We start from the raw sequence: 19,243 nt of genomic DNA on the forward strand, positions 1-19,243 counted from the left end.
TAGTTATACCGGTATACCGTCGTCTCATTCCCTTTTCAAACACTCCTGCGTAATGTCATGCCCACGGCACAAGCGGAACGGACTCAAACTTGATCGCAACAGAAATGGAGAAGGAAAAGTTGCCTATGGGAGCGCATCAGATGCATGCAAAATACAGATAAGATTGAAAAATATCTAATGGAAACCGTTGACCTTTGCCTTGAGAGTATTTACCTGCGATCGGACATCTGAAGGTGGTTTCATACGTCCCGTACCGGGTATAAATGCCGCAGGGTCGTATGGAATGGTTTTGGCGAAATGAGTCGCAATCTGTTCTCGAGTGGCGAACCAAATATCATCGAACTGCTTCATGTGATCCACAATCCGTTTGAGAGCTTGGAACCGTCCAGGTCGACCCATCCATCGAGAGTGGAATGCCACAGTGATGTATGCTGGTCTACCAGCCAGACCTTCTTCACGTATCGTGCTAGAGTAACAGGATATCAGTCCGCTTCTCAGCTCGAAAACATAGGAATTTTGACAAGCCCAGACTCACGTGAACGAATCGATTATATGCTGAGTGTATGCCTCATCGGAGCCCATCTGCCCAAACCACATCTTGGTGTCGTTGTTGTCGAATGAATATGGCATGATCAATAAACCCTTGGATGGGTCGATTGGATTGGGCTTCCAATAGGGCAAGTCGTCCTGTCCGGACTCAGCTGAGAACTCAAAAAGGGCAAAGAACCTCAAATCCAGCTCACTGCATAGGAATCCGCCCAGTAGAGAAGCTCCTCCCCTTGCTCTTTGTAGACCTTCGCCGCGATATGAGCAGAACGCACGTTGGGTCTCCCAAGGAACCTGCAGCCGACAACAATGAGGACCGGTATTATATATGCAGTGATACGACAGACTTACCAGCCTGATGGCACCTTGCCACTGGGTGATGATTTTCGAAAGCTTTCAACGCAAAGATTGGCATGCCTTTCCTCCAACTCGGCATCACAATCGCCGTACGATCGCCACTGTGCGATTGTCAGCTGGATCCTGATCATCAAGGTATTGTGGTGTTACTCACTCGATATCCATGACAACAGGTCTCGTGCCCATGCTCCTCCACATACTTCGCAACATGTGGGGCTCGTTCGAACGATTTGGCGACAGCGTAAAAAGTGATGGGAATACTGAGATATACTGAGGTCAGTCGTGAGGCGGGACATGGTCGCCCACACACATACCTGCTGGCTTCGAACAATCTCAACAAACGCCAAACTCCTACTCTAGTGCCATAATCAAATTGAGTCTACAGTATCACTTAGCCAAGATACCGCGAGATTAAGTAGCATACCCAAATTTACCTCTGTTGATGGATCCCGTTCACCAGGCACAGGATTTATCATCCCAGGCTTTTTGGATTCAGGTCATTAGTCTTGCTCAGTCCAGCGGACGAAGAAACAGCTCACCGGTCCAAAATCATGGAAGAAAGCTTCGGCCACATCATCACCAAGCTCCACACTACTTTCACCACCCTCCTCCTGGATTCTTGGTTAGTTAAGGCGGAATTGGTGATGGATACTGAGGGAATACTGACATGGTTCATGACGAAATTGACAGCTATCCTAGCTCCATTTGGCCATTTTGGATCGGGAGGGCTATTAGCGTACCCGTACTGTTGTCACATAATCAGCACACTAGTTTAGCAGTCGGAATGTCTTACGCATCAGTACTAACGAGATCTCTTTCGTGCCATGGCAGACACTGCTCGTTGGTGAAAGAAGCCATTTTGCTGGGGTTCAATCGATATTATGTTGATGTGAAGACACTCGGGACAGAATAGATAAATCAAATCATGCAAGAAGATACAACAGAGGATGTTGTATGCATGCGTTGAGCTTATCTTGCGATGCGGATAGATTACTCGTTTCCGGCATGGTTAATATGTTCTTAACTGGGCAAGTGCCCGTTCATGGGCAGTGTACCAGGGGGTCGGTTAGATCCGAAATACTGTTTCTTCCATGCCGAATGACAAATTGAAGCTTATGCATAGTTGTACCCTTATCAACAAAGTTTCCAGAGGCCTTTCGACAACCTAAAGTGGAGCGTACAGTATTTCTGAGGGTAGCATATCCTGTCTTTTCCAGTGAGACATGTAAAACTGATGGCCAGGATGGATTTGTCGGCAAGGCGACAATTTGAACTATCTCAACGATGAAATCGAGTGCATACTGCAAAAAATCAAATGCATTCATGTGCAACATCAACCCCACCGCACGATTTATGTACGACTGGCACAAGCCCGTTCAGAGTCCCGATGTATTCTGCTCGAACAAATCGGCGAGATCGAAAACTGTAGCATTGATATTGGTGTCGATCTGAGAGTGTTGCTGATCACCACCGAAACTAGAATCACCGATTTGACTTCCAGGGTTAGACCAATCCATAGGCTCTCCCCGCAAGAAAGCAGTGAGATCAGCACCGAACGCATCGTAACCGACAAAGGGCAGTGACTCTGTGCCATCCTGCCCATGAAAAATGTCCGTACTGAAATTATTGACGGACGATAGGTCGTATTGAATGGAAGGCTCAGCATTCTGAAGAGAAATCAAAGCAGAAACCGACTCCACAGTCACTGAGTTCGGAACTGGGGGCTGGTGTCGTGAGACTTGAGCAATTGTGTCCGAGTTCGTCGCAGCGAAATTGATATGTTGAGGGTCAAAGGCTGGGGAAATCGCCGGTAGAGAGCCAGCTAATAAACAGAGTGTCAGCGATGATAACCCGAGATGGACACCATAGATCAAGACGCACGCCGATGAGTGCTGCTAGCAGGGGAACTATTAGGCTCCCTATATATACCAGTCTCTTCGTCGGCATCACGACTGGCTCGTGCAGCATTGCCAAAGCTAATGTCCAGGTTTGAGGTTTGCACCAGTTGAGCCAGTGTCGATCTCCATCGAGTCGCCAGAGGCCAGGCCTCTTCAAGCTGTTCGAGCAGCTCCAAGGCGGACTGGAGAATTGCTGGAGCATGATGGGCGTGCTTTGGACACAACTTGGGCCATCTGTTCAGATAGTATGCGATGTCACCGCACATATAAACTGCAAAGATCTAGGCCATGTACTTCGTCAGTGAAGATCACGTGCCAAACGTGAAGGTTTAGATTCGATCACTCACAAATACGGCTGGAAAACCGCCTCTCATCGACCGCGTTGCCAAGCCTGTCTGAATCGTCTGATGCAGGTTGATACAATTCTGTACCATGTGCAAGGCCATGCCTTGCCAAAAGTTGGGAGGGGCATCTGAGTCAATTACTTTCGTGGATGATTGGTCAACAGCATTAGCCATCCACGGAAGATAAGCCCGCCGAAGCACAATATGCGAGAGCCGAAGAAGCATGGGTATAGACAGAAATCCCTGAACGATCAGCTTGGTGCTGAACGGATGACAACTCACCAGATCAAGGTGCTGGCCCTTCAAGACCCTGACGGTAAACGGGCTAAAAGTCTGTCTGGGAGGGAGATTGAGCTCCCACAGCTCGAGCTCCCTGTTCAATTTCCAGAAATTCTCGTTCACGTCCCAAGGCCGAACGTTGCGTGGGTTCACCATACTCGAAGCATGTTCTGCTGCACGAGCCCATAACCATTGTCCGATGATCATGGTCGCGAATAGCGAGCGGTGAGACTCCGTGGCATAGTCGAGAGCTGATTGATCTGCTGCTGATCCAGGAAGAGCTGCACGTCCAGCTGTTGGAGTTTGACCGAAGATGAAATCCTCTTCTTCGCAGGGGAGAAGAACGTCAATGGTAGAGAGTGGGAAGGTTGTACTGGGCGATCTACCGGCGATTTGCTGGTCGTGGCCTATTTTGGGCGAAGATCAGCTCTTGTTGTCAGATGACGCATGCTACCCACAGTAGATGAGCCAAAAAGATCTCCTGGTCATCTCTGACCGTATAGCGTCCTCAGGTGAGGCCCCGGGAGGTAGATTGTATGTCGCCTCACGGTGAAGGCGCATGGTCGCTGCCATACGAATAGCCATACCGGTGAGCAGCTAATGGATATCTTATGAGTACCGTGTGCTGTGGTCACGACACGAAGTAGACCAAACGTAGCGTACCCACGATCTCCCGCCGTTCCCTTCGCCAAACTCGCTCACTCCAAGAAGGAACAACGCTTGCATCCTCTCTACGCTGGCGGCCATGATCTCATCTCCAAGCAAACCCATGGCGCGTCGTCTCATCTCTATGCTTGCCTCTTTGCCTCCTCCGAAACGTTTGATGAGAGAAGGCGTGAACCTGGCCGAGAGGGTGAGTATGCTCAGCAGGAGAAAAAGTGGTACCGAGGACATATCCCTTTCCACCTGTTCTAAGAAGAACGCCCGAGGTAGAAATCCAAGCTGGAAATAGTTGTACAGGAACACTCGGACTCCTTCAATGACCTCATCATGAGGAGGAAGGAGATCCGATATGGAGCTCGGCGAAAGACCATGAACTGATTGGCATGGCGAAGAATCTGTTGGTACCTCTTCACTCCTACAGGACAATCGTGTCAGAAGAGCAGAGCTTGGGTAGCATCAAGGACTGGGTCGACATGACAGACACATGCGAAGAGACTCACAGAATATCAGCCATCCTTCCGACTGGATTGGCACCTCTCCGCTGGGCCACTGTCCTCTGCGGAGACCTAGTAATTTCTTTTGCTATTTCATCCGCCCCGGAATCATTCGTGGAGGTTGGTCTTCTTCTGCGTCGGAACTGCGCCTTATCAGCTGGCGGGCTATGGGGAAAGGACGAGAACATACATTGCGATCGGCAGAACTTTGACCTCTAGGTAGAATAGTACTGGTACAATCAGTACAGTACTTACACTAAGTGGACTTACCAATCAGAAGCCATTCTTCGCCCTGCTTTCGCGCAAGCCTGACAAGGTGTCAACGGCTGGCCATCTGCCCAATGCATCACACATTTCTGACGATATCTCCGACATCGACTACAAGCAGCTACTGCGCGCCTCGCCTTGGCATTCTCGCCGGGTCTCTGTACTGCTTGAGGGCGTATCGATGATGATGACGCGTCACCATTGGACAGATTTGCTGGGAATGTATCAGCCTATGATCCTGCGAGACCGGGAGTAAGGGGGATAGGCAAGCGGAGAGAGGATGTGATGTGTATGGTAGCACGTCATGAGTTACGATGCAAAAGCCGTAGCGTACCAGCCATCGTAGAGTCCATTTGCTCAGACTTATCTGTGCCCAACCGATTCCCGCTCATCTTCAGTCAGAGCCGGACCAAGAATGTTGAAAATGACAGGCAATTGCCGTGCTTCAATGAGGTATGAAAGCGCGAGCCCAACAAGATGAGAGCAATCAGGCGATACCAGGGAGGTGGTAGATAGGAAGAATCAGATGAATAGAGTGAGAGAGTAACAGAAGCCAAGTAGGGGGTGTCAACAAGCAGAAAATGGTGGAAGATAATCTCGGGTCTTGCGCGGAAGATGCCTAAATAAGCGGCAAGTCAGATCGGATTTGACCGCGAGGGAATTCACCTTGTATTTAATTCATCACAAAATTCTCCTCATTGCATGCATTTGTCTCCATCATCTCGTCGCCCTGATCTCATATTATACAGTAAGAGAAGCAGCATCATGACCGACAGCGGTTTATCGAGATTGCCTGGAAAGGTTGCGATTGTAAGTGGTCGGGGCACCATCTCCGTGAAAAGAGCAGCCTGATGAAATCCCTTGAGCTCAGGTCACGGGGGGTAGTAGCGGAATGTAAGTCCAGCTAGTTCACTTACATACTGATCAACATCATTAAAAGTGGGAGGGCAACGGTTGAACTCTTCGTCAAACACGGAGCCAAAGTCGTTTCAATCGATCTCAACGAACCTGTCGCGCCCGAAGCTCCTTATCCCGAGCAAGTGGTTTTCGTACCGGGCAGCGTAACGTGAGTCTGACCTGTTCACTTTCGTGACTGACTCTCTTGCAGTGATGAGCAGGTATGGTCGAGAGCTCTTCGAGAAGCTAAGAGTCTAGGTGGTGTTGCGGACGTTCTGGTGCAGTGTGCGGGTGAGCAGATCCTGGAAGCAGATTTACGAAACCGAGGAGCTGATTGGCGAGTAGGCATACCTGGTCGAGAAGGTCTGCTGGACACTACCATTGAAAAATGGAATTACGTGCTGAGCGTCAATTGTACTGCCATCATGTACGGAATGCAGGTCTTCATCAAAGGTCTCGTCGAGGCAGGGCAACCTGGATCAATTGTAAATGTCTCATCGGTGAGTTAAAGACATCTGAAAGCGCAGCTGATAGGTAGCTCGCTGGCGTGATTTCCATGGGAGGGGGTTTTGCATATGAGGCAAGCAAGGCTGCATGTACTCACATGTGCAAGACCGTCGCTATAGATTTTGCGAAGCATGGAATAAGAGCTAATTGCGTAGCACCGGGATTGACAATTACTGGTGAGCATTCTTCGTATCATCGCATGGAACCAAAGCTAACATCATCGAAATCAAGGAATGACACGCAATTCCACTCGGCCCGCAAGCTCGAAGCAGTATATGCTGGATCGTACCCCTCTGAATCGATGGGGAACAGCTGAAGAGACAGCTTATTCGATACTGTACCTCTCGGTGAGTGAGATTTGTTAGATTTCTTTGGAAATGGGCTGAGTCATCTTCCAGTCCGATGAAGCTGCGTATGTTACTGGCCAGACCATCTGTCACGATGGTGGATATAGTGCAGCATGAAGACATCAGAAGAGTTCATGCATGTTCTTGTCATATATGTTTTACCATGGCCATCCTTGCCCATCATATCTTAAGAATGTTCCACTAGTGCCTGACCGTGTAAGCTCCCGCAAGATACCTTCAACACTTTGCTGGGTAGAGATGTCACCTTGCCCATTGTTCATTTCCTGGCATAGTATCAGTAATGTACACATACATGAAAATCAAGTCAACTTACTGTCCGCACCACTCCAGGACTCATCAGGATCACGTCTATATCCCGATCTTTGAGCTCTACTGCTAGTTTTCGTCCAAGCATGTTCACACCAGCCTATACCGTGTGGCGAACTGTCGTCAGAGCATTTCCTAGATGCTGCTTACCAGGTATCACTCACTTTGGCGATACTGTAAGCCGGATTAAGCGAATGTGTCGCTGTTTCCAAGCTTGCCATGGTGCTACTCATCAGCATGATCTTTCCTCCAGATGGCATTTTGGACTGAAAAGCGTAGATCCCATTGAATGTTCCAAGGACGTTGATTGCGAAAACATTCAGGATATCTTCCGAAGGGTTGGGCTCTGAAGACGGACGATTTAGAAGGGGCGAAGGTGATCCTAGTACGCCCGATACGCACAGCAGACAATCGACCAAATAGATGTGACCTGCAGCATTCTTCTTATCAGTGGACTTATCTGAAAAGAAACGTACCTTCAAAGCCTCATTGTCTCTCACGTCAGCTAAAGCGAATTTCACGTTGTCGACTGAGGCGACTAGCTTTGAGATGTCTTCTGACTCATATCGATCGATAGCCAATATGTATTGAGAGCCTTGTTCAGACTGACACCTGATTAGCCACGGCTGTGATCATGGACCAAGATCTGAGTGATGTCACATACCAGCTGTCTGACAAGCTCGAAGCCTATTCCCCTGGCACTGCCTATGACAACGATATTCTTGCCACCAAAGAAAGAAGTCGCCATGACACCAGGATGAGGAGATGAATTCCAAGCACTTCGGTTGGCTTGGGATGAGGTTGTCGGATTTTGACAGACAATCCAATTTCACAAGGTATGATCTTGCTAATCTTGAGACGGCCGGTCACAAGGTCATGCGTGGTAGAGCAACTACAGGTGGAGGTGATACTGAGCTCGAACATCTCGCGTCCGACCTCAGGTAACTTAAATAGCTTATCAATGGCAATGCCCATTTCCGGCATTGTTGCCTGAGTTTCGGGCGTGGTCGACCCTGTCTACCTTGCCCAGCAAGGAAACTGGTCAAGGTCATTGATAAGAGACATGTCACGTATCGGAGACGCCGATCATGGCCTCAGTCCGACCTATATATATACATATGAAGCCTGTCAGTGAATTTTCTCATGCTCAGTACTCTCTGCTCAACGATCACCTGTACATCAATCTGACAACATGGGTGCGAGACTTGATAAAATCGAGACCATCTTTTGGGGAAAGCCACCTGCCGATCCCAAGGAAAGGAAGCTTCTTCGAAAGGTAAGTCAACAAACCGTGATAGTCAGAAAGACATGACGTTGACTGATGTTTTACCAAACTAACAGATCGATGGAGTGGTACTTTCCTACGTGTGCTTGTCATACTTCACCAATTACCTCGACAGAGCCAATTTGGCAAACGCCTACGTATCTGGTATGAGAGAGGCCCTCGATTGTAAGCTGCCTCCAGATCTTGAGCCGTAGCACCCCAAGCTGACGATTAGGTGAATAGTCAAGGGCAACGAGTATACTTATGCTGTTTCGATGTTCACTGCTGGATACATCATTGGTCAATACCCTTCGGCCTTGGTACTCTCATCTAACCGTATCTCTCCACGCTTCTGGTTCCCTTTCTGTGGCGCTTGTTGGGGTATTATTACTCTCGGTTTGGCATGTACGTCTCGTCTCACATTTCAAAGCAACATATGGGCATGCTGACTCTCAAGTAGTCGTCAAAACCCCTCATCAAGTATGGGGTCTCCGACTCATTCAAGGTTTCTTCGAAGCTTCTACCTTCTGCGGCACTCACTACGTCCTTGGCGCTTGGTACAAGGATGGTGAGCTTGGTCGACGATCAGCTGTCTTTACCTCTTCTGCCCAGCTCGGTACCCTATTTTCGGGTGTCATGCAAGGAAGTATCATCAAGAACCTGGACGGACTACATGGTTTAGAGGGTTGGCAATGGCTTTTCATCGTTGATTTTATCATCACAGTCCCCGTGGCTATCTATGGCTTTATCTTCTTCCCAGGACTTCCCCACACTACCCAAGCATGTGAGTGATTTATGCTCCTCTGATACGACCGGTTGATGACAGTGATTGCAGTCTGGATGACTCCGGAGGAGCGAGAACTGTGTGTCAAGCGATCTCCACCCCAAGAGCACACCACTCTCACCGTCAAATCCTTGGGCAAGAATTTGAAGACGGTTGTCACCTCCTGGCAGTTCTACACCTTCCCTATCTTGTTCGGTGTGGGATCTTGTGCCTATGAAAAAACGGGAAATTACTCGGAATTCCTATTCTGGCTGAAATGGACAGGCAAGTATACCCCGAGTCAAGTCAATTACTACCCTTGTATCTACACCGCCTGGGGTATCGTCGGCACCTATATCCTGACGATGTATTCGGATTTGACCAAGAATCGATTCATCATACAACCTATCGTCTACTGCACGACCTTCATCTCTTGTGTGATGCTTCTGGTTTGGAATATCTCAGATAACGCCAAGTTCTTCGCCTACGTCGTTTCTGGTTGTGGATATGCCGTGCAAGTCACCAATGTAAGCTTAGTTTCCCACTTGCTCCCCCATGATATCAAGCTGACTCCGAATACAGTTCGCTTGGGCTACTTCAGTCACGCGAGATAACGAGGTCGTACGAGCAGTGACCATCTTCTCAATGAACGTTATCGGTAATTGCTGGACTTTATGGTATCAGATTGTCTGCTGGCCTGTCGTGGATACTCCTCGTTTCCGAAATGGCCAGATTGCCACGCTCGTCACTGGTGCCGCCATGGTGAGTAGCATCAAAGACGGGCTGATCGTGATTGTCTTGCTGACACTGCTCGGTAGATCGGTCTCGCTGCATTCATGTTATACCTTGAAAAACGATACCCTCCAAAGATTCGAGACGACTCAGAGGCATACACGACCAATATCTTCGGTAGCAACACCGCAGCGCCTACCCCAATCGAGGATTTGGAGCGCAGAACTCCTACTGAGGACGATTACTATGGTGAAAAGAATGTTGAGCCAGGGCAAGTTGTGGTAAAGGCTATCTGATGAGGCGATCTGTAGGCGATCTGTAGGCGATCTGTAAATTCTGATGGGAGCGATATTTTCGATTGCGTTCGGCTTAGTAGCGGTACAGAATTTTTTTGTAAAGGATCATGATGAATATATATGAATTTTAGCTTATTCGGACAATTTCTGCCGGATGTCTTGATTCCCCAAGATACACCAAGCCCTGAACACCTGTGAGTAATACTCTGGATCGACGAGGTGATATGCCTACGCTCGCCGAAATGTGGCCAATGCACATGAAAGAAAATGCGTCTCAGGAAGACATGAACAGATTTGACAGCGTCCGCATATTCTGCTCGCTTCTCAGCCCGTATACAAGAGCCAGAAGCATGAAGCATGTTGATCATCATCCATAGGACTGGACAATTGCATCAGTTCTAGTCACAACTCAAAAGCGGCGAAAATGGCATGGCTTAATAGTGTAATCGTCGCACGCGTCCTTCGGGCGCGTCTCGTCCCCATGAAAACAGTCGTGGAAAACTGGACGTAGTCTGGGTTCAATTCCCAGTTGAGCCCCTTGCTCGTGGCTTTTTGTGTCCCCGCTATCTTCTGGACCTCGGTTGCGTCGAATGACACCAAAAAAGGAGGTATTTGGGCGTTGGGAGCCGAGAAACATCAAGAAAAGTGACTGAGAGATGATGTGCCACATGTCGCACGAAAAGTGCCACACGGGTACAAAAAGACGCGCCTGACTAATCCATCGATAATCGATTGGACCCTTTCGAACTCAGACAGTTGGAGCCGTGTTTTTACCTTTTCTGCAATCCACTTATCCATATGCATTCAATCTGGCAGACCGATCACCATCGATACCTCCGTGCCCAACGTCGGAAGGAGTCTCAGCGTGGACAGATGATTTCGCATGAAAATCGGGGATGATCATCACCTTTTTAGGCCCGGTTCCGCTTCGATCGATCGTCATCCATCGATCAGTCACTCGGAATATGTTTCAATGAGAACCTTACTTTACCTTTTGTCCTTCCCCTTGTACTCGAACGGTAGGGTCAGGCATGAGTCAATTGATTCCAGCAAATATACCTTCACAAATTTATCACCCGTGATTCGGCTACTCATCAAATGTCAAGCCCGGAACAATCTAGGGTAGATGATCAATTCAGTTAGCAACCGATTTGACTCGCCCTTCATACCTTCGCGTGATATGGGATACCATCACTCACCAGTTGGCTGAATACCAGATCAAGGCAAACAACATGTTCATCAAGCACAAGTCTACCCATCTAGCCTCCCCTTTCGAAATCCTACCGATATGCAAGCTCCAGCTTTCTTTGTTCTACCTAGAGGGACCTTCTACAGACACTTGTATGAATTCAATCAAAGAATAACATAAGGATAAGCGTTCTCTCTCCTCTTCTATCATTTCGGCACTACTAATTGTAATTTTCTTCGTTCTGTTTTCGCTGTTATTTACTTATAATTTGGATTTTATAATATTTACTTTTCGTTCCAACAGCTAAGTAGCTGGTAGCTACTTCGCATTATTCTGATAGGGGTTCAACTTGATCTCTACCCTATACACCAAAAACACATCTTATCCTCTTGCTATCCTTCAATTTCTTATTACTCTCAGGAACAAACCTTTCTCACCATGTCCGACTCTCCCAATCCGCCTACGCCCTCTCCTCCGCGTGTAAAGCACTCCCAGCGACGAGGCCAGACAAGATTCGAGAAGGAGGCAGCGGCGACAGGAGGTAAATCCTCCGCTGACCTACCTGGGGATCCGAAAGTCATTGGACCATGGAGGATAGGGAGGACTATCGGCAAAGGAGCGAGTGGTGAGTCGACCTCAGCCTAGCGACGTATGTGATACCGCCCAAAGCAGCTGACAATGTTTCGATGCTTTTTCATAGGACGGGTGAAGATCGCCAAACATTCCAAAACGGGACAATACGCCGCTATAAAGATCGTACCAAAGCATGCTCTCATGATGACTTCGAGGATGTCAATGTCAGATGCAGGCGCTAAACATGATAAAGCCGTGCTGGGTATCGAGAGGGAGATTGTGATCATGAAATTGATTGATCATCCGAATGTCATGAGTCTATATGATGTATGGGAGACTGCCAAAGAACTGTGAGTATGAAATCTTTCAGGTTGACGTACTTGGGGATGAAAGGGAAAGGCGACGGATGAAATGTTGCTGATATGTTACGTGTATACCGTAGGTATCTCGTCCTAGAATACGTAGAAGGCGGTGAACTATTCGACTACCTCGTCTCTCAAGGTCGATTACCCCCCGACGAAGCTTCAAGGTATTTCCAACAGATAGTTGCAGGTGTAGACTATTGTCACAGGTTCAACATCTGTCATAGAGATTTGAAACCTGAAAATCTCTTGTTAGACGCGGAGAAGAATATCAAGATTGCAGATTTCGGTATGGCAGCTTTGGAACCGAGTGATAAGCTCTTGGAAACGAGTTGTGGAAGTCCGCATTACGCTAGTCCTGAGATTGTTGCGGTGAGTACATGGCAGTTTAACAAACATCCGTTCTCGGTCTCTGTCATCCGATGATTGGTCCAATGTCATATCTCAGATGAGAGTATCATTTACAGTTTGCTGATCATTTCCGTATTCGTAGGGTATGTCGTATCATGGCGCAGCTTCTGATATCTGGTCATGCGGTGTAATCCTCTTCGCGTTGCTCACGGGTAGATTACCATTTGACGATGAGAATATTCGAATATTGCTACAGAAGGTCAAGAACGGTAGATTCGTCATGCCTGCGGATTTACCCGCCGATGCTAAAGATCTGATTACGAGAATGCTGGTTGTCGATCCGGAGAGAAGAATCACTGTGAGCGATCCCCCTTCTCCACTATAGACAGCGGTCATAATGACTGATGAAATTCGGTTGGTTCACTCGATCAGATGGCGGAGATAATGAGACATCCATTCTGTCAACGGAAACAAGATACAGATTCAGGCAGAAGGATCAACCTCGTCGAACCCCCAAGATTGGAAGAGATCGCTAGACCAGTTAGATCTGAAAGAGAGATCGATAGAGATATATTGAGGAATCTGAGGACATTGTGGAATGGTACTTCTGAAAAAGAGATTGTCACTTCTCTCTTGTCCAACGAGTGAGTTTGTCCTACCAATGATAGATGACTAGATGACTAACCAAGCGACCAATGGTTATTCAGGAAAACATGGGAAAAGGCTTTCTACTTTTTGCTTCTTCAGTATAGGAACAAACATCTGGAGAACTTCAACCCTGAGCCTGAATCTAGGAGAATCACTACAGGTAAGTCTGATCTAGCATTCGGAACTTGTTCTCAGAGTTGACCATTTGTCCTATGTCTCCTTACATCAGAACGACGAAGAAAACCAGAATCAATATCATCATCTCATCGTCGATCCACTCGATCTACCACATCGACTACTGCACCAGCCAATGGGTCTGTACGAAAAGCCGTACCAAGAGAAGAGAGGGAAAGGGAACGGGAGAGATATCGATCATCCACTTCAGGTGACAAGGAAAATGCCAATCCTCATACAGCTACTAGACCTGCACCTGTCCCTATTCCAGCAGTAGCAACGACCAAATCACCTGCTACGCCCACATCGAGAGTAGTTGGACCTCGACCGTCCCCCAACCCAAACGAGCTACAGGACCGTGTAGGGAACAAACAAACTACCAACGTGCCCGGTACCGGTCCCAGAACCCCAGCTCATCTTGAGAAGATTGTCGAACAACCTTCTACTGTCACACCTGTTGATCCTAGATTACCCAAAATCACTTTACAGCGATCTACTCCTGGGTCTACAGAACAATCGCAAATTGCTCAAACTGGCCTAGGACTCAACCTCAATATCATTAATAAATCTACCACGACTTACTCATCACCGCCATCTCCATCACCAGCTACAGTCACAGCCGTCGGACTGGGAATGCAATGTTCCGCATTGGGCAATATAAATGTACCTCAAGTTCAAGATGCAGCATTGCAGAAGTTCTTCCATGATATCGCTGAACAACTTCAATTGATCGGATCAGCTTCACCCAGATCGTCTATCGTCGTTCCCGGTACAAGCACAAGTCCAAGTGGCCCATCTTCGCCTATGGCGGGTCCAGCACTGTCTCAAATGGAAGAGACCATAACTACACCTACTACACCTATCATCGAAATACCTCCTATGATGACTAGTATAAACAGACCAGCTCAACGGAGAAGTATGACTGAACAACCTGTACCCAGCACTGCACCTAAACCGAAATTACCTGAAATTACCAAAAGAAGGTCATACCTCGGTGATTCGACGATCACCCATAGTAATCAAGCGAATATCGTTGCTCAGCCGCAAAGGTTCTCAACGGGCTTCGATAAAGTGAGGAAAGTATCTAATGGAAGTGAGAAAAAGAGGAGGTCAAAGCGTGAGTTGATACGATCAGCAATCGTTGTCTTTGAGTAAATTTCTACATATTGAAATATTGTATGTTTGCGTGACGAATAGCTGCTCCACTGGATCTATCACCCAAAATAGGCTCTGAATTACTTTCTCCCACCGGATCACCATGGTTATCCACCCCTCCTTCGGGAAGTCCCACCCCACCTTCACCATTGTTGGTAGGTAGTTCAGGCGAAGTGAAAACTTCTTGGTTCTCAAATTTGTTCAGCTGGAAACCCGCCGTGAGTATCCCTTCCATCCGTCAAAAGAATGCCCCGTAAACCTCAAACAAAACTCAACATTGATTTATCTTATCTTTTGATTCGTAGACCTTCACTTTAATTTCTGCAGATGACTGCGCGAGCTCCCGAGCGGAATGTATAAAGCTTCTCGAATCGTTCGGGGCCAGTGTGATATTAGAAGATGCAGATGGTTGGGGTGTATTGAAATGTCGTATAGACGAGATAAGGGGTAAGTCAGCTCTTAATCAATACCTGTCTATCTATTCCGCACAGTGTATATTCGGATTTCTGGGTTGATCTTTGACTGATTTTCCCGTGTATAGACGTATCAGGTATAATCATACCTAAATCCGTACGATTCCGAATCGAATTCCTACCTCACTCCATCTGGTCTTCCACTACCAATAACGCACATCCACCAAACTCGCCAATCATTCCTGGCAGTCCGAGAGGTACTACCACAAGTATGACGATGGTCCAGGAGAAAGGAGCATTGTCTAGTTTTAGAGCGGTATATGGTAGGATCAGATCGGAATGGAGGTGAGTACAATGATTTATATTCTTAGCGCAATCCGCCTTTGTTGATCTTTGATATATATACATACATACTAACGATGACTCATTATGATTGAGTAGACTTGATTCCCTCAAATCACCAGCTATATCAACTCATTCCAGATTTACCACTAATAACACCACTCAGATCAATTCGCCAATGGCTTCTCCTGCTCTTGATGGGAATCATGCTCAGGCAATATGGAGCTGATCGAATCGTACGAGGTTGGATATATATACATAAAACAGAGTGTTGTAAAGCAAAATGTGTGAGTTACGTATGTACAGTATAATGAAATTCTCTCTTTTTCCTCAAATCCCGAAGTTATATCTAGATTCATATACAGATCGTGTATTCAGATTATTTCCTTCACCATAAACAGTTAATCTAGTGCAGCCTAGATTGTCTTCCTACCAGTGTATTCTCCCTTCCACTCTCAGGCTCCGTCACCTCTTCAATGGGCGGTACAGACGCCGCATACGTACTCGCTCTATTACCTCTCGTAGGTGCTCGACTAGGTGGTAAAGGATACATCCTAGGTTCTATCCCATTGCCATTCCCATTTCCACCGTTAGTAGGGACTGGCTTCCTGTGTAATTTCTTAGTTGAAGCAGTCTTCCATGGTGGTGGTGGAGTCTTGTGCGTTGCCGATCGTGATGAACCTCGAGGTTCGTCGATATCAGGTTCAGACTGCAACGCATCATAGTTAATCAGTACGAAGCTATATAGTAATCAAGCAATACAAGCGATGCTGGTGTACTCACAGTGACTTGAGTTCTCATATCATACACCGTACCCCCTCCTCTAGGTAAAGGTACATTTGCAAAATCAATCGATCTCACCTGTGGTCCCGGCCCAGGAGTAGTGTGGTTGTCGGGCGGACTGGTGGTATAAGCGGTCGGAGCCATACTCCTAGGTGGAGGAAGAGGTACCTGATGAGGTTCCTTGGTGGTGTAAGCGGTTGGAGCAGTACTTTTGGATGGCGGAAGAGGGAATTGGAATGGTTGTTTCCCTTGAGCATGGGTGTAAGCTGTAGGAGCATTCGATTTTGGTAGTGGTAGGGGTATTCTCTGAGCTTGAGTGGCAGTAACCCCAGCTGGGCTTTTAGTCGGAGGAGGGTGATAGGTGTCTCGATGTGACACTGAGAACTCCTTATCCATTGGTGAGTAGACAGTCGGATCGGGCGTCTTAGTTGGCGGTAATGGCACATCTCTCGGATCTTGAACATTCTCTGGACTCATACCAGAGTATGCAGTAGGTGCATTACTCTTTGATTTAGGCAAGGACACCTCATGAGCTTCCGGTCGAGGATCGGATCGCTCGGTGATAATGACTGTTTGACGGGTGGTTCCTGGCGCAGGTGGTGAGTCGAGATTGATAACCTGTCTACCTCCTTTACTGGCTACTTCAGTTCGAGCAGGCGATTGGGGTGGTCTAGGGGTTTTGGGTGAAGGTGGAAAAAGAGCTGAGGTCGGATGATTAGATCTGGAATGGGATGACTGTTGTTTGTGTACAGGTAGGAAAAGATATGTTGGGCAGTGTATGCATGATATATGGTAAGAGGTAGAGAGGGAGGAAATGATTTTTGTAAGCTTGCTACTCTTCTTCTACACTTGACGCATACTTGGTAATCTTGAACGAAGACGTACGGGAGGTTGGACAGTAATCTACTTGTTTTCAGTCACATAAAGTTGCCGGCGTAGATATGTTCAAGGCATTTGTTATCAATGGATACAACGTGAATCGATTTGGTATTGATACATCGTGAATGGTTGATTGGTCACAGCATCACAGAAGATCGAATTGATCGAGATTTTGCATTATAATTTGAAATTGAATTTGCGATAGTCCAGATTCGTCGTAGCGTGAAAAAGGCTCCTCGTGAGCTTATATCTTCTCTCTTTATCCATACCAGCTGGAACGTTTTTGACGTTGAGATTGATCACGTACAGTTGGCGCTCTCATCCTACCATCATCACTACCTACACCACTAAGCCCCAACGCGGACGTTCGAGGTCCTTGTACGTCTTCCACTCCGCCGCTGACAGCTACAGGAGCCAAACCGGGTGGTACGAACAGGTCGTGTGTCTTTGGTGGATGGTAGACTGATCCCGGTTCTGGTAAATGCTCAGATCGAGCGCCGGCCGGATCTCGATGATGGTAAAGTGCTGAGAGAGAATGATGAGATTTGTGACCCTTATCCACTCGGGTGGGGTGAGGTTCGGAGAAGGTTTTATTGGGTCCTGCTAATGGATGTGGTCCACCGCCCAGTGGTTGCGGCATGACCGGCTACAAAGATGTCAGTCTGAAGTCCCAGGCAGATGGAATGAGTAACTCACGTTGATCCGATGTCTCATGCTTGGCATACTAGGTGGTGCACGAGGTGGACCTCTCGCACTGTGGGGTGGCATCGGACGCATCACTTGGGAAGGTGGCATGCCATTACCATTGGGATGCATCATCGGTGGAGGTACCTGTACTCACCGAGTCAGCTTTGGCAAAGCAGCCAATGATGTGCAGAACGACGTACCTGCGCATGACCATGCCTCTGCATCTCCTCCTCATCATCCTCTTGAATTCCTGGTAATTCACCATCGAAATCCATATCGTTTCTAAGAGCACCTGCTACTCGACTGCGAGCGCTGGTCCTTCCACTCCTGATGGGAGTTTGTCGCGTAGAGCTTCGTCCGCCTCCTTGATACTCGGAATTGGGTGATTGAACATTCGACACACCCCTTGAACTGTTTCATTGTCAGGTCAACTATGTACACACTTATGGGGGAATCAAACAGATAAACGAATGACTACTTACGGGGGAAGTCCGATTCCAGCTGGATCCGCAGAACCATAACTAGTATTTCTAGAGTGAGTCCTACCCTGATGATTACCGCCAATTGGGAAAGCAGGGTATCGATCGCCATCGGGAATTTGACTCATCCTTATAGCGTGAGAATTGTGTAAACAATCTGATAGACTCATCCTTCTCGCCATCTTTTGGCTGTTGTTGGCACTTTGACTCGGCCTAATGGTGGAGGGTGTTCGATGGGTGTGACTTCGACCTAACACCTGAGATGGGGGAAACGGATTCGGCAAAGGCTTATCGACGTTGGAAGCATTATCGTCAAAGGTTGATCGAGCCGCTGTCAGAGGCTGAGTAGGTGCTCGTGAATGCTCGGTAACCGAAGGTGGAATAGCTGATGAATGTATGGTCTTCGATCTTGCTCCACCCATCATCTTCTTCAGATCTGGATCATGCTCGAATCGATCCAAGTAGCTGTCAGCCGCATGGGGTTGGTGGACAGACTCTGGATGAGGGACCTGCGGAACGGTAGATACGCCTGTTCGATTAGCTGGAGGTAATCGAGTAGCCTGGGTTCGACTAGAAGTAGGAGCCTTGTTCCTGTCTGGTGTAGTGCGAATGGCTGTTGCAGGTGCTCGAGGTGTTCTTTGGGACATCGAGGGAGGTTGTGGTGGAATGGTAGGCTGAGTATAAGCTGGTACAGTGGTGTGCGTTTGGGTAGGCGGGTTAGGAGGAAGCTGACTGACACTGACCGGAATGGTACCAGGAACGACCATAGGGGTGGTTTGAGCAATTGGAACCGTAACCGGGACCACCATAGGTTGAGGAATCGCAGTTGGTTGTGGTGGAGTGGGCTGTTTAGCGGTTGGTGCACCAGTATGTTGAGGTTGCATGACCTGACCAGTCGATTGAGGCATTTGCATGGGCTGGCTTGTAGATTGAGGCTGCATCATCGGTTGACCAGTATGGTGAGGCATCATCGGAGTCACTGACGGTTGGCCGTTATGCTGAGGCATCATAGGGTGCCCGGTGGGCTGAGGGTGCATAAACTGGCTTGCAGCACCAGGATATTGAGATGGCGCACCGGATTGCTGAGGCATGAGACTCGGAGCTGTTTGACCGGGAGTCTGGTGAAGCATAGGAGCCATAGAGTGACCAGGGGTTTGGGTAGTGGGTATCTGGTTAGATGGAAATTGTTGCACTGACTGGGCCATCGGAGGCAGCTGCACAGATGCA

The 19,243-nt window shown here is 47.9% G+C and overlaps 7 protein-coding genes across 7 annotated transcripts; 3 read left to right on the forward strand and 4 right to left on the reverse strand.

Moving 5' to 3' along the window:
* Window positions 1-174: 174 nt before the first annotated feature.
* Window positions 175-1,761, reverse strand: L199_008320 (uncharacterized protein; the record flags this gene model as incomplete). Its single annotated transcript, XM_064894001.1, has 10 exons — window positions 175-466; window positions 536-687; window positions 744-840; window positions 898-1,004; window positions 1,058-1,163; window positions 1,218-1,282; window positions 1,338-1,385; window positions 1,443-1,514; window positions 1,571-1,648; window positions 1,711-1,761. 10 exons carry the CDS (start codon window positions 1,759-1,761, stop codon window positions 175-177), a joined length of 1,068 nt encoding a protein of 355 aa, XP_064750073.1.
* A 518-nt stretch (window positions 1,762-2,279) lies between these two features.
* On the reverse strand, window positions 2,280-5,240 carry L199_008321 (uncharacterized protein; the record flags this gene model as incomplete). Its single annotated transcript, XM_064894002.1, has 8 exons — window positions 2,280-2,725; window positions 2,785-3,082; window positions 3,149-3,831; window positions 3,883-4,021; window positions 4,088-4,502; window positions 4,588-4,746; window positions 4,852-5,062; window positions 5,183-5,240. The coding sequence occupies 8 exons, from the start codon at window positions 5,238-5,240 to the stop codon at window positions 2,280-2,282; spliced, it is 2,409 nt and encodes an 802-aa protein (XP_064750074.1).
* Window positions 5,241-5,613: 373 nt separating this feature from the next.
* Window positions 5,614-6,716, forward strand: L199_008322 (uncharacterized protein; the record flags this gene model as incomplete). Its single annotated transcript, XM_064894003.1, has 8 exons — window positions 5,614-5,658; window positions 5,720-5,742; window positions 5,789-5,914; window positions 5,957-6,036; window positions 6,091-6,245; window positions 6,359-6,428; window positions 6,484-6,599; window positions 6,651-6,716. The coding sequence occupies 8 exons, from the start codon at window positions 5,614-5,616 to the stop codon at window positions 6,714-6,716; spliced, it is 681 nt and encodes a 226-aa protein (XP_064750075.1).
* A 41-nt stretch (window positions 6,717-6,757) lies between these two features.
* Window positions 6,758-7,674, reverse strand: L199_008323 (uncharacterized protein; the record flags this gene model as incomplete). Its single annotated transcript, XM_064894004.1, has 4 exons — window positions 6,758-6,883; window positions 6,934-7,026; window positions 7,091-7,531; window positions 7,591-7,674. 4 exons carry the CDS (start codon window positions 7,672-7,674, stop codon window positions 6,758-6,760), a joined length of 744 nt encoding a protein of 247 aa, XP_064750076.1.
* A 444-nt stretch (window positions 7,675-8,118) lies between these two features.
* L199_008324 (uncharacterized protein) lies at window positions 8,119-9,981 on the forward strand (the record flags this gene model as incomplete). Its single annotated transcript, XM_064894005.1, has 7 exons — window positions 8,119-8,202; window positions 8,268-8,376; window positions 8,434-8,595; window positions 8,651-8,974; window positions 9,026-9,480; window positions 9,536-9,715; window positions 9,772-9,981. The coding sequence occupies 7 exons, from the start codon at window positions 8,119-8,121 to the stop codon at window positions 9,979-9,981; spliced, it is 1,524 nt and encodes a 507-aa protein (XP_064750077.1).
* A 1,627-nt stretch (window positions 9,982-11,608) lies between these two features.
* L199_008325 (uncharacterized protein) lies at window positions 11,609-15,417 on the forward strand (the record flags this gene model as incomplete). The annotated part of the gene is made up of 11 exons (XM_064894006.1): window positions 11,609-11,795; window positions 11,871-12,093; window positions 12,186-12,477; window positions 12,599-12,814; window positions 12,889-13,100; window positions 13,164-13,264; window positions 13,334-14,395; window positions 14,476-14,651; window positions 14,739-14,880; window positions 14,975-15,191; window positions 15,288-15,417. The coding sequence occupies 11 exons, from the start codon at window positions 11,609-11,611 to the stop codon at window positions 15,415-15,417; spliced, it is 2,958 nt and encodes a 985-aa protein (XP_064750078.1).
* Window positions 15,418-15,594: 177 nt separating this feature from the next.
* On the reverse strand, window positions 15,595-19,155 carry L199_008326 (uncharacterized protein; the record flags this gene model as incomplete). Its single annotated transcript, XM_064894007.1, has 7 exons — window positions 15,595-15,897; window positions 15,972-16,706; window positions 16,857-16,874; window positions 17,158-17,496; window positions 17,547-17,681; window positions 17,738-17,948; window positions 18,020-19,155. The coding sequence occupies 7 exons, from the start codon at window positions 19,153-19,155 to the stop codon at window positions 15,595-15,597; spliced, it is 2,877 nt and encodes a 958-aa protein (XP_064750079.1).
* Window positions 19,156-19,243: the final 88 nt, after the last annotated feature.

Source organism: Kwoniella botswanensis, chromosome 3 (genome assembly GCF_036426115.1).
Source record: "Kwoniella botswanensis chromosome 3, complete sequence".
Classification (NCBI taxonomy): Eukaryota; Fungi; Basidiomycota; class Tremellomycetes; order Tremellales; family Cryptococcaceae; genus Kwoniella; species Kwoniella botswanensis.